This window comes from Bos grunniens, chromosome 26 (assembly GCF_055505025.1).
Source record: "Bos grunniens cultivar Pamir isolate PY7600 chromosome 26, Bosgru_T2T1.0, whole genome shotgun sequence".
Classification (NCBI taxonomy): Eukaryota; Metazoa; Chordata; class Mammalia; order Artiodactyla; family Bovidae; genus Bos; species Bos grunniens.
In genome coordinates this window covers 23,189,841-23,209,927 of record NC_141190.1, presented here as the reverse complement: position 1 = coordinate 23,209,927, position 20,087 = coordinate 23,189,841, and the positions used below count along the sequence as shown (strand labels likewise).

Sequence of the window (20,087 nt, the reverse complement as noted above, 5' to 3'; positions counted from 1 at the left end):
TCCAATAGGGCAGCGGCACCAGGCAAGAGGGGGTAAAAAGCTCTTTATTTGAAGCTCTAGGGTGGGGCAGGGCACTGGCCTCTCACCGGAGGCCCCCACAGTTCAATTTCCTTACAGTTCGCAATGAGGCCCCGGCCACACAGTCCAGCTGTGCCCATCGGCAGGCGGGTCAGACCTGCAGGTTGACAAAGGGTGCAAAGCCCACCATGTCCTGCAGCAGTACCAGGGCCTGATGCAGCGGCGGCTCGACGTCGATGTCCACACCGCGCTTCCGCAGGCGGCTTAGGCTGGGCTCGGCCACGTGGTGGCAGTGCCGCACCCGCAGCGAGCGCAGCGCAGGGCAGTACTCTGCCAAAGTCCTGGGGGAGGAGCAGGGGGAGGCAAAGGGCGTGAAGCCGCTACACACGCGGTGGGGGAGCCAGCAGAGCCCAGTCTTCCTCCAGTTGTGGCATGCTTCCCTCCGAAGGGGCCTAATTTGAGGTCAGTACACTCAATGCCTCCAGTGAACCAGAGACTTCATGCCCCAGGATTGCAAGGTTTTCCCCTTGTTGAAGAATAGCCAGAAATCTGACTTTGTTTCTGAAATCTCCCAAAGTGTAAATACGAGTTCAGTAAAGTTTTTCAACTATGGGATCTCTGGCCTAGGTATTCCTGGAGGCACTTCCTGTTCAGAATGCAGTTCCGTGCTAGTAGAAAGATCCAGAAACCCCAGTTCTGCCAACTACAGCCCGCCTCTATCCCCAGAGACTTAAGCGATCGCTCTTCTCCCATCTCACCGACCCCAGGCCCAGGTACCTGATACCGTCGCTTCCGACGCGGAGGCACCCTGTTAGGTCGAGGTGCTGGAGTTCCGGGCAGTTCCGAGCCAACTCCTGGACGGCGGTATCCCCTACATTGGCGTTGACCGCTAGGGAGAGGCTGCGAAGGCCTGCGCCGCGCCTCTGCGCCAGGTATACGATGGCCTCATCCTTGAGCTGTCGGCAGGCGGTGAGGTCCAGCTCCTCCAGGGCCGGACAGCGGTCAGCGAGGCCGCGCAGCGCCAGCCCATCTACCCAGTCACAGTGCGCGAGCGAAAGGCGCTGCAGGCGGGGGCAGCCCTCGGCCAGCGCCCCCAGCGCGCGGCGGCTCAGTTGCCCGCAGCCGGCCAGCGCCACACTCCGCAGCTGCGGATTCCGCGCCAACACCGGCACCAGATCCTCGTCCGACAGCCATTCGTGACACGGCGCCAGCGCCAGCTCCTGCAGCCCCTCGGCGTCCCGCAGCAGCCAGGCCAATGCGGCCCGTGGAATCTGCGGACCCACCTATGGGCGGGGAGGCACCTCGACTCTCAGCTGTTCCCGGGGGAGGACTCTGCCTACTCGCCCCTGAGGAGTTCTTTCCTGGCAGCAGGTTGCCCTCGGGGCTTGGCACCTGCCCTCCCAGGAGAGACCCTACGCGCCCTCAAGTTGATCCCTGGTACTCCCCCATTGAGAGTACTTCTCGCTGGGTGGATCGCTTCCCAGGCATTCCTAGAGGCCCACGGGCGATCTGGAAGGGTAGACAGAGGGGCTGGGGTCTGGGGGCTGGATGTTCCGGGCTGGAGACTGGGGGGTGGGGGCGGGGCGCGTGCGGGGTGGCGGGGGGCGGGGGGGCAGTATCCAGAAGGGGGCGGGGCTCCAGCCCCAGGCTCACCTGAGCGGCGTCGAAGCGGCGCAGCCGGGCGAGGTGCAGTTGCACTAGCGCCCGGAAAGCCCGACTGACGCGCTGCAGCCAGAGCAGCTGGCGCAGCGGCACCCGGCTCAGGACGTGTGGGAGCAGCACGTCTTCCCAGGGCAAATCCAGGAGCCTGTGGGTAAAAGGGCGTTGGCGGCGGCGTCCCCGGGTCACTGTTACCTGCGAGTCCGCCTCCGTTATGCTCCTGAGCCTAGGCTCCTAAAAGCGGCCCCCAGGCCCGGCCCTGGGTCAGCTCCACTCCCCCAGGCCCTTCTTCCCTCTCTCGGCCCCTCCGGTGCTAGGTACCTGACGGCTCCGGGCTCTTGCTCCCCTCCGGACGGGTCCATCGGTGGCTCCATCGGCTGCCTACTGCGCGTGCGCAGTAAGGTCTTCTCGCTGTGGCCTTGGAGCAGGCGCAGCAAACCCGCCTTCTTGCGCTACAGAGACAGACCGATTCAATCGAGTGCCGGCTCACTGAGGCTCCTATCTGAAAGCGTTCCGGATGGATCCCGAAACCGAAGGCGGAACAGACCGGTGGTGTAAACTGAGACCTCGCTTTCTCCGCTATAGGGCTTGAGACTGGAGGCTGAAGAATACGATGGTTCAGCAGAGACTGACTTTTTTCGTTTTGGGCCAGTGGCCGCGTCTAAGTGAAGTGATGGGAGGAGCAGGCAAAGTCAAACGTATAAGGGGCGGGGCCAAGATTCTAAGGTTCTGGGCCTGCTTTCTCTGCCCTCTGGTCGCGTTTAGCGAGTTTGAAAAATGGGGAGAAACTGTCCAGGCTCTCATTGTTTGACACGGAGTGGATATCCAAGAATTAGTGAATGAATTGAAGGGGCAAAGTTAGAATTTATGTTCCTTAATGAAGCAAATTTGCCCAAACCTCCCATCCCTGGTTGATTGTGAGGTACAGAGCTATTCAACCCCTTCCACTCCCAGAAGATTTGGAACGGGTTTACGCCTTTTGGGGAGAAATGTTGGAGGCGAGAAGGATTATATCTCCAGCTAGGTCCCTTTCCTTTACCCGGGAGGTCTGGAATCCTGAGAAGAGTAAATGTTCAGGTCGGCCCACCAAGAATATTGCTTCTTGGTTGGCCTGGCGTTGGTCTGGGGATTTAGTTGTGGGGTCTAAGATTGGGCCCGCCCAAGGGCAGCGGCCCCTCAGACCTCTCGGTTCAGACTGTGGGTCGTCCTCTCACCGCGTCCCCAGATCCTAGTTCAGAGTCCGCTCCAGGGAACATCTGGAGCAGTGCTTTCCCCATCATCCATTGTCAGGGAGGGTGTGAAAGACGCAGAGGGCTACTGCTGTCCCTAGAGCTCCCCCACCCTCACACCCGCCTTAGCAGGGTTGCATTCTCCCTTCGTGCAACCGTTTCACCTGCCTCTTCATAACGAAAACTGCTTCCCATCCATTACCAGGGTTTCAGGCACCTCTGCAAGGTGGACAGGTCTGTTCCGTCAATCCACTTTAAAGATGAAACCGAGGCCCTGGAGAGGAAGCACCTTTTCAGAGGTCAAGCGAATCGGGATAGAGAACTCAGGCATCCTGTTTTTCCCCGAATTCCTTTCACACTCCTCCAACCTCCCCCACCCCCACTCCCATGCTGCTGAGAAGAGAGTAAATAGCAGCGGGGAAGGACCAAAGAAGATCTGTTTGGGTGGGGGACTTGCTCCCTTTTCCTCCGCCTGCTTGGGGAACGGTAGCTGGGAGGATAGATCTCTGCTAAGATAGAGTCAAGTGGGCGCGCACCTCCTCGGGCCGCGCGCCTCCTCCCCCTTCCAGCTTTGTTCGCGCTTCTGCGCCTGCGCAGTGCGACAAATCTGGCGCTGTCCCCTTCAGCACCACGCCGAGCCCGCGCCGCCCCTCCCCGCGGTGAGCCCCGCGCACCCCCGCCTCGCACGTTCTCGCGCCCCTTGACCGCTCGAACAGACCCCTTCTTCCTTCCTAGGTCACTACTTGCCTGCCTTGGAGTTCCCAAGGAGAGCAGTTGCCATAGTAACTCTAGCGGCGCTTTCTTAAAATAGCCGGGCCCGCTTCTACCTTGGCCAAGGGCACAAGGGTTGCCTGTCTCCCACTTCGTCTAGTCCAGGCGTTATTCCGTCTAACCTCTTACTCCCAGATGGCAAGATGCCTAACTCAGGCAGCAAGGAAGTTCTTTTTGAAGTCTGACTAACATCCCTCCTGCTGCATCCTGGGCGAGTGGTCAGGGCTGTGTCTCCTGAGTCCTAGTCTCAGAACCTCCGGAGGGGTTGAGGCCGGGTTCTCTGGATATTTCTTCCATAAATTGATGGTCTCTTGGATGTAGGGGGCAGGTCCAGTCTACACCCATACCGTGTGCTGGCGCGGCCGCGTGCTCGTGGGGGCGGGAGCGCGTGTGGCATATAACAGGTCATGTGGCAACCTCCTAGGGACACGCGTGGGGTCTGGAGCGGGACACGCGTGTGCAGCTGGGTCCCGCGTGCGGCTCAGGGGGTGGTGGACGAGAAGGACGTGGACACGATTGGGGTGGGGCATGTGAGGGTCTGAAGAACAGACCAGAGGTTCCATACGTCCTCTCCCTCTTCAGGGGCGGGTCTCAGGTTGGCGGGAGAGCCCAGCGGGGACCTAGTGTCGAGAAGTGGGGGCAGCCTCTGGGGCTCAGGGCCCGGGGAGAGGGCGGGGGGGGGGTGGTGGGTGGGTTGGGGGATTAGCTCTGAGCCGCGCGTAGGGGGGAGAAGGAGGGACTGACAGGCGGGCGGGCCTGGAGCAAGCGGGAGCAAGCGGGAGCCGCGCTGCCTTCACAGCTGAGCTGGGCCCAGCCTCTCCGCTGCCTCTTCTCGGCCCCAGCTCCAGGCAAGCAGCGGTGAGTACTGACGCGGCTGAGTCCAGGGCAGCACTGAGAGCACATGGGGCCCCGATTGAGCTTCAGAAGCCTTCCTGGCAAGGCTGCTGCTCTGGACCTTTGCCCCTACCCTGCATTGCCGTCAGGGGCCCCTTTACCCCTTTATGGTCGATCCTGGGCTGGACAAGATCTGTCCCTGGGGGTGGAGAGAGAGATGGGGAGAGGGGTCTGGTGTAGCTCAGCCCCACCGCCTCCCCTCAGAGACCAGTGACTGGTAGGGGTTAGGGGAGAGGGTGTATGTCCCTGTTTAAGTATGTGTGTGAGTAGGCATCTGTATTTGTGTCTGATTGTGACCAGTAGGTCTCTGTGAGTGTCTGATATACCTGTGTCTCTGTGTGTCTTGGGGAATGAGGGCCTTGTGTGTATATTTGGGTATCTCTTTGTGTGTTTCTGTTTGATTGCCATGTGTGTGTGTAAAACAAGCATGTGCCTTTCCATTACACACATATTTGTTATGACTGAGTGTATGAGGGTGTGTCTTTGAGCAATGTGTGTGTGTGCCTGTGTCTGTGTGTGCTGGAGGGTGTTGCCTATGAACGTGTTAGCTGTATACTGACATTATTTGTCCTTACGTGTGTGTGTGCATGTGTGTGTACCTGTATGGAGAACAAGAATATCCTTTTCCCATTCATCACGTATGTATTAGAGTTTCACCTGTGCCTCTGAGCCTCTCATATCCCTATATACTACCCCTATTCTTCCTCCCTCTCCTTCCAGGAGGCCTGAGTCCCCTCCCCTTCCCACAGTCTCTCTGTGGGAAGCCCCTGACCGGATGATGATGATGATGGCTGGCTCATACTTCTGATCCTGAGGGTGGGGTAGCAGTCTTCCCCCTCCCCCACCAGAAGTAGTTCCAAAATGCCACAGTGACTCTGGGCTCACTCAGCTTCTGAAATAGCTTCCTTGGTTCTCCCAGGGTGATGCTTAGGGCCCCCAGGCAGAAAGGAGAGGAGCCAGGGGCCCTGCTGCTGCTGCTGCTAAGTCGCTTCAGTCGTGTTCCGACTCTGTGCGACCCCATAGACGGCAGCCCACCAGGCTCCCCCGTCCCTGGGATTCTCCAGGCAAGAACACTAGAGTGGGTTGCCATTTCCTTCTCCAATGCATGAAAGTGAAAAGTGAAAGTGAAGTCGCTCAGTCGTGTCTGACTCTTAGCGACCCCATGGACTGCAGCCTACCAGGCTCCTCCATCCGTGGGATTTTCCAGGCAAGAGTACTGGAGTGGGGTGCCATTGCCTTCTCAGCCAGGGGCCCACTGGGGCATAATTCTTTTCTTCTCAGGCCTCCATGGATATAGCCCAGCAGGAGGACTGATTACCACCCCCAGGGGTGGGATCAGTGCTGCCATATTCCCGGGGTGGGCTAGACCCCTGGTGCCCAGTGGCCCCATCTGCTTTCCCCTCCCTGTCTCTGCTCTCCCATCCTCCTGACTCCCTAGAAGTTCACCCCCTGCTCCCCTTCCTCTCTTGCAGGCCTGTCTGAAGAGCATGCTGCCCGCTCACTCCCCACCTGGCCTGGCCATCCCTGCCCCCCCAGCCTGACCCCCGGCCCCAGCATGGCCCAGGGTGCCATGCGCTTCTGCTCGGAAGGCGACTGTGCCATCTCCCCACCACGATGCCCACGCCGCTGGCTCCCCGAAGGCCCAGTGCCCCAGAGCCCCCCAGCCAGCATGTATGGCAGCACAGGCTCCTTACTCCGGCGAGTGGCAGGTCCAGGTCCCCGAAGTCGGGAGCTTGGACGTGTGACAGCACCCTGTACACCTCTGCGTGGCCCCCCTTCACCCCGCATTGCTCCCTCACCTTGGGCACCCTCTTCACCCACTGGGCAGCCCCCACCAGGGGCCCGGAGCTCTGTGGTCATATTCCGCTTTGTGGAGAAGGCCAGTGTGAGGCCACTGAATGGGCTGCCAGCTCCTGGAGGCTTGAGTCGGAGCTGGGACCTGGGTGGGGTCTCTCCTCCCAGGCCCACCCCAGCCCTTGGGCCTGGCTCCCATCAAAAGTTGAGGCTAGAAGCATCCACATCAGACCCGCTACCAGCTGGAGGAGGCTCAGCTCGGCCTGGGACCCAGGGCCTTTTACAGGGGCCACCAACTCAACCCCAGGTTGGAGCAGATGGTCTTTACTCCTCTCTCCCCAATGGGCTGGGGGGACCCTCTGAGCACCTGGCCACATTATTCCGAGGACCTGCTGACACTGGACTCCTGAACCAGGTATGTGATCTCTCTTGGGCTCCTTGCAACCCCAGACACCCAGCGAAGGCCAAGACTTGTCTTATCTCCTTGGTGATCTTGGGCCTATCACTCTGAATTCTTCAATCTGTGCTAAATCTGCCTCCTTCTTGCTCTCTGTGTTTGTCCTTATGTCTCTGTACCTCTGTCCTGTATGTTTTCCCTTCTGTGCTTTTGTCCTGTGTTCTTGTGTCTTTGTATTTCTGGTTTTCTCTCTGGGTGCCTGTGTCTATGACTCCCTCCTTGGCTTAGGGGGACATCTGGTCCTCACCACGAGAAGTCTCCTCTCATGCCCAGAGAATCGCTCGAGCCAAATGGGAATTCTTCTATGGCTCTTTGGATCCCCCCAGCTCAGGTAAGGCCTGGGACTGAGGCCAGGGGAACAGGACAGGGCCTTTTCCACAGGAGCCATGGTATGCTAGGGAGCCTTCCTTTAAACTCCCCCAGTCCTTTCCTGGGCTTCTGAGTCGGCTAATGCCTCTCTAAGCCTCAGTCTTTCCATCCATGTTATGATAGCAGTTGGGGATGGCAGCTGGTTTGGGCACCTGGAGGCAGCTGGGTAGTGGAGGGAGGGGAATGGCAAGATATCAAGGGCCATTCCTTGGAGGAGTAAAGAGGCTGGTCTCCCTCAGGCCCCTCAAAACTGTTTGACAAGAACTTGATTTGAAAGGAGCCTTACCAGGAACAAGCTGAGTCTATAGCAGAAGGAATGGTGGTTAGACAGCGAAAGAAATTCGGACCAATATGAGGCAGTGGGGGAGAGCTCCTTCTGAGAACAGAATCAGGACAGGGAGCTGACCTGAGTAACCTGCTGACCCGGATGCCTATGCACACTGCAGGTGCTAAGCCCCCAGAGCAGGCCCCCCCATCTCCACCTGGGGTGGGCTCAGGGCAGGGCTCTGGGGTGGCTGTGGGGCGAGCAGCCAAGTACTCCGAGACGGACCTGGACACAGTGCCCCTGAGGTGCTACCGCGAGACCGACATCGATGAGGTGCTGACTGAGCGGGAAGAGGCTGACTCGGCCATCGAGAGTCAGCCCAGCTCTGAGGGCCTGCCTGGCACTGCCCGCCCACCTGCCCCACGTCCTGGCCCATGCCTTGGCCCTCACCCCAGCCTGGGCAGTGGCAATGAGGACGAGGATGAGGCAGGTGGGGAAGAGGATGTGGACGACGAAGTGTTTGAGGCCTCAGAAGGGGCCCGGTGAGTGAGTGGGGGAGTGGGAGAGGAAAGTGACTTGTTCTTTCCCACTGACCCTGAGCCAGGGTTGGGCTCCAAGGGACTGGGATAGAGACAAGGGTGGGGCTGGGAGTGTCAGGACCAAGCTGGAGTGCCGACAGGGCGGTGGAACATGGAATTCTGGACCTAAGCCTGTGGCATGGCAGAGTACTGGGTTTGGGGTTGTGGGGGACCATCAGCAAGAACCCAGGAGGGTAGGAACACAGGATAGAGGAAGAAAGGGGTTCTAAGGAAGGACAGGGGGGCAGGGTGAAAGGCCAGAATCAAGCCTGGGGGCTTGGGAGCATCAGTTTAGATCCTGGATCCCGGCAGGAGAATGTGGAGTGTTGGGGCTTTCCTCTCTGTCTCACACCCCATTGCAGCTTGGAGCCTCATCTTCTTCTCCTAAGATGTTGCCAGAAATAGAAATGGAATGGCAGGAGGGGAGAGGATCAGGGAGAAGGAGGAGAAAGGGAGATTAGCAGGGAGTGAGAGAGGAAAGGGATTGGGCACTGGGGATGGGTAGGGCTGGGGTGTTCTGGGGCATTGTATAGCCTGGTGAACCTGTGGTGGGGAGCCCTGAGCCAGGTAACTTTTGGGAGGGGCTGGGAGCCTGTGAAAAGAGATGATAATCCCCTTCACAGAGTTGGTGTGAAAGTTCAGTGAAATGATACCTGAGAGCTGTCCTCTAGGCCCCTGATCAGAGATTCTCCCTGCCCCTGCAGGCCAGGTACCCGAATGCCTCACTCCGGGCCTCTCAAGTCACCTCTGCCCTTTCTACCTGGGACCAGCCCCTCGGCTGATGGGCCTGACTCTTTCAGTTGTGTGTTTGAAGCCATCTTGGAGTCACACCGGGCCAAGGGCACCTCCTACACCAGCCTCGCCTCGCTGGAGGCCCTGGCCTCACCTGGCCCGACCCAGAGCCCCTTTTTCACCTTTGAGCTGCCTCCCCAACCCCCTGCCCCAAGGCCTGATCCGCCTGCTCCTGCCCCACTTGCTCCTCTTGAACCGGATTCTGGTACCAGCTCTGCTGCTGATGGGCCTTGGACACAGAGAGGGGAGGAAGAGGAGGCAGAGGCTGGAGCCAAGCAGGCCCCAGGGAGGGATCCCCCTAGTCCTTGCCACTCAGAAGACAGCTTCGGACTGGGGGCAGCACCCCTGGGCAGGTGAGTGATTCCTTTGGTTCCTCAGACCTCAGGCCCTAGGGTCCCAGGAACAGTTGCTCCAAGGGATGGATCCTGAATGTGAAAATGTGGTTTATATTCCTGACTCCTGACTGGGTGGTTAGGGGATACAGATGTGTTTTCCCATTTGGAGGACTACTTCCAGTGGCTCTGAGTGGGAGCCCCTTACAGCCTGCTGCCTGGGTCTCAGACCCAGTGACTTGTAAAACCATGGTTCAGGATGGAAGGATCCCTAGAGAACACTGCCCTTTTTCTCTAGAAGGCTGCTTCCCTCCTTACATAGAGCCTCTAACCTGCTTAGAATTCTTTTGCTGTTACCCCACCCCACAGCCTGGAGGTTCCTCCCAAAGAATCAGCCACCAGCCTCTCCTATTTCCTCTCTCCCATGTCGCCTACCCGCTCCAATCTGGAGTCTCTCACCCTTCCCCAGGAAGTCCTTTCACCAGTCTAACCTTTCTGCTCTCCCCTCTGCCAGCTACCCTCTCAGTCACTGAAGCCATGGCAACAGGAGGGGGTGGCCAGGGAGACAGGGTTGCCTAGCAACCAGGAGTTTCTGGCCTCTGTCTCTGGGGTGACAGGTGGCTTTGTGAGTAAAGCAGCTGGGGTGGGAAGGGAAGGGAGGAGGAGACAGGGGCTGAGGGGTTGTGCTCTGACCCCCTATCCCCTCTACCCCAGAGCCTACTTCTTTGTGGGTGGAAGAGAAGGACCATGGAGGAGACTCCTCTTGCTAAAAGGCGGGAAGAGGAAAGACGTAGGAGCAGGAGAGTGTCCCTGCTGCCTCACATCTTTGTTTGACCCTCCACTGTTCCTCCCTAGCAGTCCATCTATCCTATCTCTGCCCTATTCTCAGAGAGACAGGACTCTGCCCTGAGTAGGGCCAGTGTGGGGAAGGGTAATCTATGTCTAATAGCAAACTTAGGGAGTTTGGGGGAAAGCAGCCCGAACTTCCACAGCAGCAAGATGGATGCACGTTAGATTTAAGGCAGGACTTCCACAGAGAGGTGGTAATGATAGATTAGGCTGATGGAAAGAATCTCCTCTGGAGAAAAGAAAAATGCCTTTCCCATGTCCCAATCTTTCCTTCTCTGTCTACTGGGTCTGGAGGCAGAGGAAGCATCTGGATGGCCCCTGAGGGCTTGTCTCACCTCTGAGCTGGTGTTCTACCCTGGCAGTGAACCACCCCTGAACCAACTGGTGTCTGATTCGGACTCAGAGCTGGACAGCACAGAGCGGCTGGCCCTGGGAAGCACTGACACCTTGTCCAATGGGCAGAAAGCAGACCTGGAGGCTGCACAGCGCCTCGCTAAGAGGCTGTACCGACTAGATGGCTTCAGGAAGGCGGATGTGGCCCGGCATCTGGGCAAGAAGTAAAGACACTGGGCTGGGATTGAGGATGGGGGGAGAGGGAATGCATTCTGTGGGCAGCACCTCCACATCCCCTATATCTGATACCCCCAGGTCTTTATGTTACCCCCACCTGGCCCCTTGACACTTGCCCTTGAGACTCCACCTGTCTCTCTGCCCTGCCCACAGCAATGACTTCAGCAAACTTGTGGCTGGCGAGTACCTGAAGTTTTTTGTCTTCACGGGCATGACTCTGGACCAAGCTCTCAGGTGGGTGTCCAGCCCTTTGAAAGCAGGCCCTACTCTCTAGGCCTGGTGTGCAGGGCTTCAGTTATGCCTCCCCTGAGCCCTGTGCCTCCTCTAAACTGCCCTGAAGTCACTCTTCCCAAGCTGACTGGGCATGGCCAAGAGCCAGAGTTGCCTGGTAAGGGGACCTTGAGTAGATGTGACATGCCCCCTCTTCCCCTCTCCCCAGGGTGTTTCTCAAGGAGCTGGCCTTAATGGGTGAGACCCAGGAACGGGAGCGTGTGCTGGCCCACTTCTCCCAGAGATACTTCCAGTGTAATCCTGGAGCCCTGTCCTCAGAGGGTGAGGAGGCCAGGGTCAGGGTTTTCCTGTCTGGTCATGAAGGCAAATGGGTACTGCATCTATGCAAAGCGGCATGAGTGTGTGTGCAGAAGTACATGAGTGCACGAGCTTGCAGGCATGGAAGCATGCATGTATGCAGACAATACTGGCATGACTGCACGGGTGAGGAACTGTGCATGTGGGCAGGTACAGTGCTAGAGGCTAGTGTGTGCTGTGAAGAGGCACGTGGCTGGTGTGTTTGCATGCCGTTGTTCACATATATGTACAAGACAGTGCTTGACCTGAGTAGGGATTCTGTTTGGCCTGCATAACTGTGTGGGGCCCAGCTGCTTGTGTTTAATGCATAGACACAGAGGAACCTTGGTGTTGGGTGTGAGCAGTGGGCTGTCCCCAGAACCTTAGGGAGTTAGGTAGGGTGACCTAAGAAGGGGGAGAAGTCCTGTCTGAGGGATTTGCTAGAGGAGAGAGGTCTTTGCTCCATAGGAGTTTGCCAATGGGGTCCAGGACTTCCGAAAGTGTGACTGTGGGCCAAAAAGGGTCCGAGAAGGGGCAAGGCATGAACTGGAAGAGAGAGGAAGGGAGCTGTGGGAAGACCCCTTGGGAGGTAGCCGAGGCTAAATGTTAACTCTCCCCTAGACGGTGCGCACACGCTGACCTGCGCCCTCATGCTACTCAATACGGATCTCCACGGCCACGTGAGTGGGGGGTTGGGGGGAGGGAGATGGGAGAACCCCGTTCGGAGACTTCAAGGCCTGGGAGGCAAAGGACCGCCCCCCCCATCCCCCCACCAAGTTGACAGGCCTCTGTGCCCTCCAATAGAACATCGGGAAACGCATGACCTGCGGAGACTTCATCGGTAACCTGGAAGGCCTCAACGAAGGCGGCGACTTCCCCAGAGAGCTGCTTAAGGTGGGGGGTTGGGGCAGGGCAGAGGTGGCCAGAGGGGAGGGGCAGGGGACCTGACAGCAGGCCTCCAAGGCGGGTGAGCTGAGGGGCCTGCAAGCACCCAACTCCTGCTGTGGAAGCCTGGGCTCTAGTGACTCAGCCGGGGGACCGCCCCCTCCCCCAGCCCCCAAGGGACTGGCTCTCCCGGAGCATGCGCTCTCGTCATCCCCGCAGGCCGTGGGGGAGGGCGGAGCTGGTCTGGGTAACACGTGATCAGCGGGCCCTGGACTCTGTATTTTGCCTTCATTAGTGCCCCTCCTACAGTGTTCACTGAGTTGGGGTGTATGGCGCCCGCGCCAGGGTGTATGGCCACAAAGGCCTCCCTGGTACCACTGCACCGGGGGGACCCGGAGGTAGAGGGGCGCGAGAGGGACAAAGGCTTTAGAAGATCGCAAAGTCAGCACGAAACTGGGACTACATACTTAGCTTCTGGGTCCTTAATGGGCAGGCCCTGCGCCCGGGCGCCAGAACCTGAGGGTTAGCTACACTGGAGCTGGTAGAACGGGAGGAGGAGGTGGGTGTCCTGGTCCGTGGCTTCACTCCTCTACCAGATCCGGTGGTGCTTTATCCAAGGAGGCCTGCACTCCTAGAGTTGTCAAGGGGGTCCCCGGGCACCACCTACGTGTGACAGCACAGGCATGTCTGTGAACTTGGGGTGTGTTGAGCTTCTGAGTTTGGGGATGCATCTGAGTGGGGCTGTCCTTTGTGAGTTGGGGGTGGTTAATGGTTGGGATATATACTGAGTTTAGTTGTATACTTGTATACGTGTGATTTAGGATGTCGGTGAACCAAAGGGGTTTGTCTGACTTGGAGTGTGTTTGTCCTTAGGTTTTATGATGTAAAGTGTATCTGAGTTGGGGGTGTAGGTTGCGTGTTTGTGTGTGTTGGGGTATATCTGTGAATTGGCTATCTGGTTTATGACTTGTCCATGAGTAGGGGAGTATATGTGACTGTAAAATTTGAGGTGTACCTCTGAATTTCTACTGTGAGTTGAGGTGAGTGTGAACTGGTGCATCTGGCTATTTGGGATGTATGTAAGTAAGGTGGGGTGTTTGAGCGTGATCTGGGATATATACACGGGCATTTGAAGTATCTGCGGCTCGGCGAGGTGGGTGATTCCAGCCTCTTGGCCCCTCCTGGCTCCATAAAAAAGGGCCACCAGGAGGCGTTCCGACCTTTCTCCTCACCACCCAACCCTGCCGAGCCCGGGGGGCGCTCCAGACCCTACAGGAGCGTCCCTCCTTCACAGCCCCACCCTCCCAGCACCCCTGGAGCAGCCCCCCGGCCCCGCCCAGAACCCCCTACTGGCTCTCCCAGGCGCCTCCCCGGTGACGGTGACGGCGCGCCGCGGGCCCTCCTCTCGGTCGGACGCCTCCATGTTGCGCCGTCCCCGCCCCCAGCCCTCGCCCTCCCCTCCCCGTCGGCGCCCCCCTCCCGCTCTCGCCAAGCTGCAGAGCCGACCGCGCCGCCGCCGCGCGCTGTGTGCGTCGGTGGGAGCCGAGCCGGGCCGGGCTCGGGCCGGGCCGGGCCGCTCGCGCCGGCTGTCGGGGGAGCCGTCCGCGGGCCGTCCGGGCCGTCCGGGGCCGAGGACGGACGGGGGCATGGCCGGGGGCCGCGGCGCGCCGGCCAGGCCAGCATGATCGGTGTCAACAGCATCCACAGCAGCGCCGGGCGGCTGCGCTCGCGCTCGCTGTGCTCCGTGCGCTACGGTCGCACCCACCGCGGCGCGGAGACCCTGTGCTACGGCTGGCCGCAGCGTTCGCGCAGTCTCAAGCCCGTGCTCTACACCGACCTGGTGGTCAGCCGCCTGCAGAGCCGCAAGAAGAAAAAGGCGGTGAGGGCTGTGGGGCCGCAGCTCACGCCAGGCTGGGGGGCGACCGAGGGGGTTGCTGAGGGCGGCGCGCCACTGAGGGGGCGGCTTGAGGGAGGCGTCGAAGGCGGCACGAGCCGATGAGGGCCTCGCTGGGGCCGACGGGGGAGCCCGACAGGGACAGAGCCCATGGGTAGCCAGGGGTGGGCATGGATGGAGAGGGTAGGGCAGAGGCCCTGAGATCAAGTTGGGGATCTCAGACCAAAGGGTCCTTCTAGGTGAGAGCACGATATGGGGCTCACGCGTGGAGTTTAGGACTTTTGGAAGGAAGACGTGGTTGTGGACCAATGGAAGTGCCGAGAGGGGGTAGGGGATGAACTGGGAGGCTGGATACAGGATTTCAGGCCGGATCTCAGCGACCACTTCAGCGTCCTGGCCAGAGAGTTGAAGAGTGAGGGCTTGGGCTCTGAGCTGTGCTGAGTGCGGGGTGGGCTTGTACTGGGAGGGCTGTGTGTGCACCTGTCTGGGTTGTGCTGTGGGGTGGAGGTTGTGGTGCTGTGGGGTGGATGTGGTGGGGTGTACCTACCCTAGACAGGGTGTGCACAGGTGAGATGCTTGGCATTTGGGGCTGGGCATAGCGGGTGGACAGTGAAAGAGTCAGAGACCATGTTGCGTGGGGAGCGGTGTGTGGGGGGCTGTGTCCCATCTTGGAGAAGGTGCCGACGTCACCACTGCACCCAGCTTCTTGCAGGCAGGCAGCAGCACACGCCACCACACGCCACACACTTAGCCGCACATGCTGGGGACACACCCACTCACAGGCTGGTGGAGGCACCCCCACAGTGGGAGGCACTGGTGTGAGCCCATGCTGCTGGCCGCTCCCAAGAAGAGGGGTCCCCTGTGCCACTCCTGGAACTCATCCTGTCTTCCCACCACCCTAAGGCCCCTGCAGGTCCCCCAGGCCAACTCCACAGAGAGAAGGGACTGGTTCAGGAGTTCACAGGGAGTTTGTGGTATACAGGGTTTGGAAGTTAAAACTATTGCCCTTTAGGCTGATGTCCATTCTCCAGTAACATGAAGTATGGGCATGGGCAGGGGGTTGGCACACCCTGGCATTCGGCTTGGTGGGGCTGTCTGGGTTGGGGGAAGTGCTCAGCTTGCTCTGGGGTTGGGAGCCATGAGAGCGTGTTCTCTATTAGCCAAGGAGGGAGGTGACAGGGAAAGTCCTGTTCCTGGGCCTCAGTTTCTCCATATGCTCTGTGTGGGTTTATTCCATGGAAATAGGCCAAAGATGTGGTTGGGGAAAGGAGAGCTTCTTAGGCTGCTCTTTCTGTTCCCTCTGGAGCCGAGTTCCCCCCACCCAGAATCTGAACAGGATGACCCTTAACAATATCAACAGTAAAGATGCACGCTAAGTCGTTTCAGTCGTGTCCAACTCTTCGAGCCCGTAGACTATGGCCAGGCTCCTCTGTCCAGGGGATTCTCCAGCAACAATACTGGAGTGGGTTGCCATGCCCTCCTCTAGGGGAGCTTCCTGACCCATGGATCGAACCCACATTTATCTCCTGCATTGGCAGATGGGTTCTTTACCACTAGTGCCATCCGGGAAGCCCAAAGATGATAGTAGCAGTTACTGTACATCAACCATGTGCTGTGATGTCTGTGTTAATTGCTTGCCCTGTGTTAAACACATGGTACTGGGGCTTGCCTGGTGGTCCAGTGGTTAAGACTCCAAGTTCCTAATACGATATGGGGGCTGTGGGTTTGATCCTTTATCAACGAACTAAGATCCTGCATGCCTCACGGCTCAGCCCCACCAAAAAATAACACATGGTAATAGTTTGTTCTTCCCATAGACACTTGGCCTGCAGCTCAAGTGGGAGATCTGGGCCTGGGTCCTGTCCTTCGCTCTACAGCCTGGGTCGTTGGTCACTACACCCATGCCCATCCTTACCCGAAGTCCTGTCTCCTCCCCCTGACTGGGAGGGCGGGCTCTGAGCTCTGGCACTGGTGCACCTCCCCCTGGATCGACCCCCACCCCCCTGATTTCTTCCTTCCTCCCCAGGCCTTGTACAGCTCCATCAAGAATGAAAAGTTGCAGTGGGCCATGTGAGTCCTGGGGATGTCTGGAGAGGGGGTGGGGGGGATGAGATGTCAGGAAGGGGCTGCCTGGAGGGGTTGAGAGCACTGAGGTGGGCTGAGTGAACCCTGGGGCTGTGAGACAGGGGAGGTGGCTGAGACTATGAGAGGCTATGAGGCTGCCTCACTTCCTTTTTTGGAGATCCTGCCTGGATGTAGGGCCTGTGTCTTGTCTGTAGCTGGTTGTTTTGACAAGCTGGGTTGGGTAGGTGGCCAGTATCAACTGGCCTGGGAGGAGGGGTACTGAAACAAAACAGGGAGGTCTTTTTGGCCATCTAAGTGGGAAAGTCTCTGGTCAGAATTCTCTGACCGATAGAGGGAGAGCCCCCTCTTGGGTCCTAGGGAGTCCAGAGTTGTCTACTCTTGGCAGCCCCAGTGAAACAGAAAGACTTAAGAGTTGTCTTGGAAAAGTCTAGTCTGTGGGAGGAGGTCTAGTGTTGAATCCCCAGGTCTGAGAGTACAGCCCTCATCTAAACAGTCGGTGGGTCACTCATACTTGCTGGTATCTGCTGAGAGTCCAGTCACTGCCCAGTTTAGTTGGGTGCTCCCTCTGCTCCTCAGAGGAGGCCAAGCTCAGGACTGGGGTACGGCGAGGGTGGGATCAGGGAAAGCTTCTGTGAGGACTGGTCTTGGGGCAAGCCTTGAAGGAGAGGAAAAATTGGGGAGAGAAAGAGGGAAGTTGATATTTGGGAGGCACATGCATGGTGGCTGAAAGGAGTATGGGGTGGGGAGACCAAGAGGAGGCAGGCCTGACTGGCCTGGAGAGTGGGAGAGACAGTGCTGGTGGGATGTGGCGTAGGCTCCATGTGGGGGCAGTAGGGAGCTACTGCAGGTTTCTGAGGAGGGAGTAACAAGATGGAATCAGATCCTTTAGAGGATATCTGACAGAGCCTGCAGACCAGGATGTACAAGGGAACTACTAGGAAGCTCCTCTTGCCACCATTTAGCCAACAAGCTCTGAGTAAAGCCTGGTGCTGGGTGTGGTTGAGAAGCTGAGTCAGACGTTTATGCCCTAGCACAGAAGGGAGTGAGGGGTGTGTGTGCAGAAATGGAGAGGATGGGACTGGGTCCATGTGAAGAGAGGAAGGGACAGACATGGCCCTACCCGTGGGAGCTTTAGTATGGGGGCAGAGACATGCTGGCTCAAGGAGCCCTGATCTGAGTGGCGAGGTACAGCAGCATCCTGGGCCACCCAGTCTGAGGCCGGAGATGTGGCTCCAGGAGCCTCAGGCTGAGGAGAGCCACACCCTCTGTGGCTCCTTCTGTGGAGAAGAGGGGCAGCCCCCGCACCCACTTCTCCACAGACACTGGAGAGCTTTCCTGGGTGCCAGAGGTCAGGACTGGATGTGGGGGCAGGGTTGTGGCTCCACAACCAGCCCCCTCTGAGGTAATCACACCTGCAGAGACGAGGAGGAGCTGAGACGGTCTCTGTCTGAGCTGGCCGACCCCAACCCCAAGGTCATCAAGAGGGTCAGTGGGGGCAGTGGCAGTGGCTCCAGCCCTTTCCTGGACCTGACTCCCGAGCCCGGGGCTGCAGTCTACAAGCACGGCGCCCTGGTGCGAAAGGTGCACGCGGACCCTGACTGCAGGAAGAGTATGTGGCCAGGTGGGAAGGCCTGGGAGGGGGATGGGAGTGGGCCTGTCTCAGGCCCCCCTGCTCGTCTTCCTCACTCCCCACCTCTGCCCACCCGCCAGCACCTCGGGGCAAGCGCGGCTGGAAGAACTTCCACGGGATCCTCAAGGGCATGATCCTCTATCTGCAGAAGGTGCGAGGCCAGCCCAAAGGGGTGGGGCTGGGGTGGCTCAGAGGATTCGGGGGGCTGGGCTGGGACAGGACTGTGGCCAGGACAAGACGGGCACCCCACAGGAGGAGTACCAGCCTGGGAAAGCGCTGTCAGAGGCAGAGCTTAAGAACGCCATCAGCATCCACCACGCACTGGCCACGCGGGCCAGTGACTACAGCAAGAGGCCGCATGTCTTCTACCTGCGCACTGCTGACTGGCGGGTCTTCCTCTTCCAGGCCCCGTGAGTGCCCTCCTCCGGCCCATCCCAGACCCCTTCCCCCCACCCCCAGCATGCTTCCCTTGCTTGTCCCCGGACTGCCTCCTTCCTTATCAGGCCACACCCTGAGCCAGCACTGCCATCGCGGGACGGATCCCTGGCCCAGTCCCAGGTGGCCGTGCTGTCTCCCCAGGAGCCTGGAGCAGATGCAGTCCTGGATCACTCGCATCAATGTGGTGGCTGCCATGTTCTCCGCACCCCCATTCCCAGCTGCCGTCAGCTCCCAGAAGAAGTTCAGCCGCCCTCTGCTACCCAGCGCTGCCACCCGCCTCTCCCAGGTACCCTCCCCCACCTCCTGTCCACCTGGTGCCTCGGGGCAAGTGGGGCGCTGGAGTGGGGCCAGCCTAGGCCGGCCACACTCGAGGCTGCTGCCTATGATGTGGCTGTCCACCTCACCAGGATGCGGGGGGCCGTGGAGGCTGAAATCCAGTCAGTTAACCCAGACACTGGGTGCTTTGTTCATCCAGAGGAAGGGGCACCTTTTCAGAAACCTTGCACAAAGGCACTGTCTCTGCCAGAATAACCCTGATCGTGCTCCCCTGGCCCCTAGGAGGAGCAAGTGCGGACCCACGAGGCCAAGCTGAAGGCCATGGCAAGTGAGTTGCGGGAGCACCGGGCCACGCAACTGACCAAGAAGGCCCGGGGCAAGGAGGCTGAAGAGCAGCGGCAGAAGGAGGCATATCTGGAGTTTGAGGTAAGCTCCCAGCCCAGGCACCTCTTGCTCCCTCAGGGCCTCTGTGTCCCATGCACAGGCTCAGACAGGTGGTTAAGGGCATGGCTCAGAGTGGGACTATCTGGGTGACCCTGCGTGGGCAGCTTTCTTGCCATGAGCCTCAGTTTCCTCTCAAGTGGGACAGGGAGGACAGTAGTCTGTCCCCACTAGGGTGATGAAGGGAGCCGATTTCTGCCAAGGGCTCCATTTTGCTGACTCTGGTAAAGGCTCCAGGAACATGAGGTGTTACAGCTGGCAGTCTACAGAGTCCAGAGAACGGCACCAGAACACCCAGGGGTGTGAGTGGTCACAGTCAGTCCTTGGAGACTTTGGGGGCCCCAGAGGTTGGCGAGAACCTGGCATCTCCTAGCCTTCTTTGCCTCCCTGCTCCAGATGGGGTGGGCTGGGCAGAGGGGGATGAGCAGGCTCACCGCTGCCCTTCTGCCTCAGAAATCCCGCTACGGCACGTACGCAGCGCTGCTTCGGGTCAAGCTGAAGGCAGGCAGTGAGGAGCTGGATGCGGTGGAGGCAGCAGTGGCCCAGGCCGGCGGCACGGAGGATGGACTCCCCCCTCCTCACTCCAGTCCCTCCCTGCCGGCCAACACCTCCAGCCAGCCCCGGGCTCAGTGTTCCGACTCAGAGGCTCGGGCAGGGGCAGGCAGTGGGCGGTGGAAGCCGTGAGCTGGGGGTGGGAGTGGGGGGGCGGTGCCCACCGGGCACCTGCATGACACGGCCCTGCCTAAGCCCGGGCCGGCCTCGGGCCACCTGTGAGGGCCTCTTGGTCCAGGGCCTGACCGCGCCGGACGCGGTGTCCGGGGCAGGGCAGGGCTAGGGCGTGGGCCTCAGGAGCCTTAGGCTAAGGGCCCCTCTGAGACCCCTTTTTTGTGATAATGTTTTGCACTTTTTCGTACAGGGGATGGGGGTGGGAGGGGCCAGGGCCCCTGGACTCTTGATGCTCCTTTTTTTTTTTTTGTGGGGGAGACCTGACGTTTCTGCTTTCTGCTGAGACCACCCCCACCCCTGACACCAGCAGTCCCCCTCCATCCTGGGGCCTGGCTCAGACACAAGCCAGGAGTTGGGGTTGAGCTGGTTTCCCTCCCTCTGCCCCGAGGGCTCACCCTCTCCCTTGCCAGAGGTGGAGGATGGATGTCCAAGCTGAGGCCCCATGCACAGGCCAGGCAGTGCGGCCTTGCTTCCCTCCTTCAGTGGGCCCTGCCCTTTGTATCGCCTCCACCTCCATTAAAACTGCTCTCGACTTGCTGGCTGGGCCTCCTCCTCTCTCTGGTGCCTG

At 59.4% G+C, this 20,087-nt stretch overlaps 2 protein-coding genes across 4 annotated transcripts; one reads left to right on the top strand and one right to left on the bottom strand.

Annotated features, from left to right (window-relative positions):
• Nucleotides 1-28: 28 nt before the first annotated feature.
• On the bottom strand, nt 29-2,065 carry FBXL15 (F-box and leucine rich repeat protein 15). Its single transcript, XM_086377481.1, has 4 exons — nt 1,999-2,065; nt 1,672-1,825; nt 796-1,301; nt 29-359 (listed from the first exon to the last, which is right to left on the bottom strand). The coding sequence occupies exons 1-4, from the start codon at nt 2,049-2,051 to the stop codon at nt 170-172; spliced, it is 903 nt and encodes a 300-aa protein (XP_086233607.1). The 5' UTR covers nt 2,052-2,065; the 3' UTR covers nt 29-169.
• Nucleotides 2,066-2,213: 148 nt separating this feature from the next.
• Nucleotides 2,214-20,056, top strand: PSD (pleckstrin and Sec7 domain containing). Of its 3 annotated transcripts, none has more exons than XM_086377430.1 (17): nt 2,214-2,512; nt 6,044-6,780; nt 7,051-7,153; nt 7,638-7,998; nt 8,739-9,179; nt 10,370-10,564; nt 10,731-10,811; nt 11,017-11,129; nt 11,766-11,824; nt 11,949-12,038; nt 15,950-15,993; nt 17,427-17,617; nt 17,719-17,789; nt 17,891-18,048; nt 18,218-18,362; nt 18,635-18,778; nt 19,247-20,054. In XM_086377430.1, exons 1-17 carry the CDS (start codon nt 2,455-2,457, stop codon nt 19,475-19,477), a joined length of 3,222 nt encoding a protein of 1,073 aa, XP_086233556.1. In that variant the 5' UTR covers nt 2,214-2,454; the 3' UTR covers nt 19,478-20,054. The 3 variants fall into 3 exon arrangements, with proteins under 3 accessions (XP_086233556.1, XP_086233555.1, XP_086233554.1); XM_086377429.1 differs by lacking the exon at nt 2,214-2,512 and adding an exon at nt 4,397-4,535 and having other exon boundaries at nt 19,247-20,056; XM_086377428.1 differs by lacking the exon at nt 2,214-2,512 and adding an exon at nt 4,397-4,535 and having other exon boundaries at nt 17,427-17,629; nt 19,247-20,056.
• Nucleotides 20,057-20,087: the final 31 nt, after the last annotated feature.